We start from the raw sequence: 5163 nt of genomic DNA on the forward strand, positions 1-5163 counted from the left end.
TTTTTTTTTGCCTGCAATTCCTACATTGCAGAAAACTGCACTTTTACTTCCTAGCACTGAAAATTGCTCTTTTTTGTACTCCGCTATGAAAAGAAAATTTGTTTTCACTTTTTTCACGTAAAGTATCGTGAGCACCGTGGGGGTGAAATCTTTTTCATCACGCGTACTTGCAGTATTCGTCTTTGACTCGCACAAAAAGTTCATATTGCAAACTTAGGCTCGGGCTAAAAGGACCTACTTTACCGCCTTGATGCACAAGCTATTATCTTACAAAAACTGTTGTAAATATGTAAGCATGGCATAGTTTCATAAAATGTTTTGTATTCAATTCGTGATCAACCGGAAATGTGTGCATATGTCCTAATTCACTTATTCCGTGTCCTAATACGGTTCGCCGACCGGACGAATCGACAACTCGGTGACCTGAAACGATTATTGAAGCTGAGTGGTAAAATTCCAGTGAAAAGTTTAATATACATGCATATCCTTGACTGGATATCAAAGAATAAGATTAAAAAAATACTTCCATTTAAACTAGTCAAAAAAGGAATATTCGAAAATGATAAGAACATATTCAAGTACATTTGAAACCAAAGTATGACGACGATTACTCACCTGAACGAAGTCTGGGGTACCCAGAATGTAGACAACTGCGTTAGATATGTCCTCCGGCAGGAGATGTGGAACGTTGTCGAAGAAACTTTCATGGTTAGGGACTCCGGATGCCCGAATGATGTCTGTCTTGACAAACCCAGGACTGAGGCTCTGAAAAATCATCCGATGATTCAATCGAAACACATTGGGCTAGCCCTAAAACTGCAGTTATACGAGATTATATATCAGTAATTCGGTAGAAGAACAATCATAATTTCGACCATCTTATCAAATATTTAAGAGAATCGTTCTAAACTGATTGTTGAAACAATTAAAATTTGCTCACCGTAATTTTAATCTTGCTGCCGACTGCCACGAGATCCTGTCTCACTATCTCAGTCATTGCTGTAATTGCGAATTTCGTGGCTGCGTACAAACTCGAAGTTTGTTGATTGCCGAGCCAGTATCCATCGACGCTACGGGCAACAAAAGAAGATTGTCAGGTCCATGCCTTTCAGGGATTCGTTATTGTCCTCAATAAAGAATAATTGACTATCGTTTACAAGCATGGATACCATAATGTCAACTTGCACATGATGTCCCAATTGACAGAAATGAAACAGTATCATGATCGATGGAATTACCTGTTTATGTTGACAATGTGGCCGGCTACATTACGGCTCCGCATCGAAGCCACTGCTTCTTTAACGCCCACGGTAGACGCCAAGACGTTGAGATCGAGCAGTTTCTTAAATCCCTCAGCATCGTCATCTGCGGAGAATAATGACCGAATGATAATAAGTAGCAGGCGTTAAAATATTATACACGCGCTGCATTTAATTTGCGATGCCCACCTATGATTCGTTTGGCGCTCCAGGTACCAGCGCTGTTAACGAGGACATCGAGCCTTCCGAATTTTTTATCAACCCATTCAAAGACGCCCTTGAAATCCTCGGTGTTGGTAATGTCGACCTGCTTTACATGGAACTCGCCCTTAGCGTTTTTCACACGTTTTGCGAGGGCTTCCAGGTTCTCCAATCGCCTGCCAAGCCCAACTACCACCATACCTTCCTTGACGAGACCCTCGGCAATCCCTTCACCGATACCCGCACTCGCACCGGTTACAATCGCAACTTTACCGACCCAACGATCCATGTCTCTGGTCTAGTTTCAACTGTGTCACACCGATAAATTGAAGTATAGCCCACAGCGCGGCTGCCAGTGAATATATATATATATATATATTCACTGCTGATTCTTTGCTACATTACGCTGCGTGATTCGTTGAATTTTTGAAGCTCATGATTATGTTCAATTGACTGATTGTTATATATTAGGGTAGACAAGGCTTCATATCTTTAGTAAAGCGCGTTTGCTATTCAGCGCTTTTTTATAAAATTCTTTTATAAAATTGTCATATCTTATCGGAGGTAGGTGATTATTGTGATTTTATTAGGGTCAGCGATATTGTATTACTAACTAGCAGCCACTAAGATAAGCTCGCCAGGAATACGATTTTATCTTCAACTTCTATTTCATAATCGCTTCGTTGTACTTGAATTCTAAATTTGCTCCTTGTGATTGGGCGTACTAAATGTACTGCTTTATTGCACGACCCTGACGATATCAAAAAAAAATTAGTTTTTTTTCTACGTAGCATTATCTGCTAATGAGCAGTGCTACATCGTGTCACCGTATTGGAAATTTAATACTGCACTTGAATAATAAAAAATGAAGAAGGCTGTTCGGCAGGTGCGAGACGGGCAATTTTTTGTCAAAATTCTCGACCGGGTGGTTACAGGGGATGGGTTGGGTAATCATTTTGTTAAAGTGCTTACTGGGCACTGACAGGGTGCTTGTTGAGCAATTATTTCATTAAATTTTCTAGCCGGATGTCAGCCAGGAGCCGATTTACTTTTGAGTCTAAACTTATAATTTTTACAAATCGGCATTAATTATTACCAGAATATTTACGTGCAACCGCTTATGCGTTACAAGCTACTACATGATGCTTGAGTGAGTTATAAAAATCCAGTATTAGGTGTAACTAATAGTAGCAAATTAATTACATTTCGTAGGAGGCCATCAGATTGCATTAGAATCATCCAGTAACAACGATGTGTATTGAGTAAAATTAATTCATATCTATGCCTATTCTGTACTTATTTTAAAATAACCAAAAGCTTTGAATATTTAATCTGACTTGATCTTGCTTTCGCTTTTCTACCAGAGGAGAAATGATCAGTAGTAACTAATAAACCTAATTTTTCCGTGTCACTTGACAAGCGCGTCTTAGACGAGTAGTTACGATTCAGCTTTCACGATCAGAACCCTTACTTTATAATTTTATAAATAACGATCAGCTGATAGGGCTCTCGTGAGCCATACTAGTCAGGATCTGACGGAGTTTCTACCAGAATCCCCGACAAGCACCCGGAGTTCTGCTAGTTACCCAGTTAACTAGCTGTTTGGTAACGACGTATAGCAACTTGAGCGACATGGGTGACATTGTTAGTTATGCTTTTCACATGGTAGACCTTAGGTACTCTTAATGCTGGAGCGGATCTAATACGGTAGTTGGACGATTGCCAATTCCAATTCATCAAGAGCTGTAACCAGTTTATTATGAAACCAGTCCTGCTTCTTAAGTTGCTTATGAAAGGTAAAGCAACTATTCATATATAGGTGCAATTTTTGTTCTATACGTGATAGAGAAAAGGTAATTTGTTGACGGATATAAGGGTGTAGAAAATATTGACAACGATTTCAGACGAGATGGAATGTATTTTTTATAACAAAAATTTGTACATTTCCTGAGTGACAAAAATTATGTAGTTCTTTAAAATTTCGCTCCATTCGTGATGAATCTGAAATTCAGGGTACACATCCTTACAGTTGACTCCATCATTCCATGTCTTACAACATTTCGCCGACCGGGCGAATCGTCAATTCCGTAATCTGGAAAGTTTATACAATCGATCAAATTTCAGCAGGTATGTGGCACAGTTGAACACGGATATGAAATTAGCTGGGCTTGACATGATAATAAACGGTGAAACTAAACAAACATGGCTATCGTGCAGCGTGTAAGACGTGAATCATGAAAATATATATACTTAAGAACAAGAAAGGATAAAGCACATTGGGAATTGTCACCTGAACATGTTCCGGGGTACCCAATACGTAGATAACTCCCGCAGCTATATTTTCCGGCTCAAGACATGGAAATTTGCTGAAGACATCTTCGGGGTTTGGGACACCTGCTGCCCGAACGATGTCCGTCTTGACTACCCCAGGACTGAGGCTCTGGACAAATAATTAAATCACTATGAGTTCAGCCCGACTTCAACTTTTTCAACCGTGGTAAGTCTTTTTGATGAGAAATCTTCTCACCGTAATTTTAATCCTGCTACCAACAGCCACGAGATCCCGTCTCACTGTTTCCGTCATGGTAGTAATAGCGTGTTTAGTGGTTGAATACAGACTGCAAGGGTTCTCGAAGGAGAGCCAATGTCCGGTGACGCTTTGGAAGCACAGAAATATCGTTAATTTTCATTTTTTACTCGCCTCTGATCACTTCTTTATACACAGAGATGAATCTCACACGTTTGATCGTTCACCTGTTGATGTTGATGATGTGACCCGCTATGTTTCGTCTTCGCATTGAAGCGACGGCTTCTTTCACACCTACGGCAGACGCCAGGACGTTGAGGTCAAGCATCTTCCGAAATCCTTCAATATCGTCATCTGAAGTAAACAGTGATAAAGCAATGAGAAGGAATGAGCGACAAATGCGTGCTTAGACGTGTGTAACTATTTGCACTACTCAAGAGTAAAAAAAATGCTCAATTTGTATTGATCACCAATGAATCGCTTGGGAGTCCAAAGACCAGCGTTGTTAACGAGGACGTGGATCCCTTCAAATTTAGTATCAACCCATTCAAAAACGCGCTGAAATTCTTCCGTGTTGGTAATGTCGCACTGCCTTGGATAAAACTTTCCCTTGGCTCCCTGGAGCCGTTTTTCCAATGCTTCCAAGTTCTCCAATCGCCTGCCAAGTCCGATGACCAACAAACCCTCCTTGACCAGAGCTTCGGCTATTTTCTCACCGATTCCCGCACTGGCACCGGTCACGATTGCCGCCTTACCGACCCAACGATCCATGTTTTCAAAGTGAGTTGATCTACCGTCGTCGATGCGCGTATACGTCTCTATATATGATATACTGAGGAGTGTTTGCTGTATCATGCATCGTGATCTACTGTATATTTAGACGGCGATGTAACTCCACTGCCCGCTGGTTTCAATAACACGATACTTACACTATAGCAATTCCCCCACTTATCTTCAGTTACTAACGGACGCTTGCGCTAATTGGCAAATTGCGCAATAAGCGTTTGTAGCAAGTCACTGTCACAGCACAACAGTAATCACACATCTCTAACTGGCTTGGTTGTTGCAGATAAACGCGGAAGTATTACAATTATTATTATATCTCAGTGATCTTTCGCATTATCGGTCGCAAGGTTGAATCGTCATAGCACACGCGACAAGGTCATTGCGAGTAGA

At 40.8% G+C, this 5163-nt stretch overlaps 2 protein-coding genes across 2 annotated transcripts; both read right to left on the minus strand.

Annotated features, from left to right (window-relative positions):
- Nucleotides 1-381: 381 nt before the first annotated feature.
- LOC124412448 (farnesol dehydrogenase-like) lies at nt 382-1749 on the minus strand. Its single transcript, XM_046892318.1, has 5 exons — nt 1449-1749; nt 1239-1365; nt 941-1070; nt 616-765; nt 382-423 (listed from the first exon to the last, which is right to left on the minus strand). The coding sequence occupies exons 1-5, from the start codon at nt 1747-1749 to the stop codon at nt 382-384; spliced, it is 750 nt and encodes a 249-aa protein (XP_046748274.1).
- A 1663-nt stretch (nt 1750-3412) lies between these two features.
- Nucleotides 3413-4857, minus strand: LOC124412163 (farnesol dehydrogenase-like). The gene is made up of 5 exons (XM_046891830.1): nt 4458-4857; nt 4215-4341; nt 3988-4117; nt 3751-3900; nt 3413-3552 (listed from the first exon to the last, which is right to left on the minus strand). The coding sequence occupies exons 1-5, from the start codon at nt 4840-4842 to the stop codon at nt 3511-3513; spliced, it is 834 nt and encodes a 277-aa protein (XP_046747786.1). The 5' UTR covers nt 4843-4857; the 3' UTR covers nt 3413-3510.
- Nucleotides 4858-5163: the final 306 nt, after the last annotated feature.

This window comes from Diprion similis, chromosome 11 (genome assembly GCF_021155765.1).
Source record: "Diprion similis isolate iyDipSimi1 chromosome 11, iyDipSimi1.1, whole genome shotgun sequence".
Taxonomy (NCBI): Eukaryota; Metazoa; Arthropoda; class Insecta; order Hymenoptera; family Diprionidae; genus Diprion; species Diprion similis.

What these genes read in the sequence shown, in the direction of transcription:
- LOC124412448 (XM_046892318.1), bottom strand. Translation starts at nt 1,749, where the DNA reads ATGGATCGTTGGGTCGGTAAAGTTGCGATTGTAACCGGTGCGAGTGCG. An exon ending in GAGCGCCAAACGAATCATAG is followed by an intron (nt 1,366 to 1,448) that starts GTGGGCATCGCA and finishes TATTCTCCGCAG; the next exon opens with ATGACGATGCTGAGGGATTT. An exon ending in CACATTGTCAACATAAACAG is followed by an intron (nt 1,071 to 1,238) that starts GTAATTCCATCG and finishes TGTTGCCCGTAG; the next exon opens with CGTCGATGGATACTGGCTCG.
- LOC124412163 (XM_046891830.1), bottom strand. Translation starts at nt 4,842, where the DNA reads ATGATACAGCAAACACTCCTCAGTATATCATATATAGAGACGTATACG. An exon ending in GACTCCCAAGCGATTCATTG is followed by an intron (nt 4,342 to 4,457) that starts GTGATCAATACA and finishes TGTTTACTTCAG; the next exon opens with ATGACGATATTGAAGGATTT. An exon ending in GTACCCCGGAACATGTTCAG is followed by an intron (nt 3,553 to 3,750) that starts GTGACAATTCCC and finishes TAAACTTTCCAG; the next exon opens with ATTACGGAATTGACGATTCG.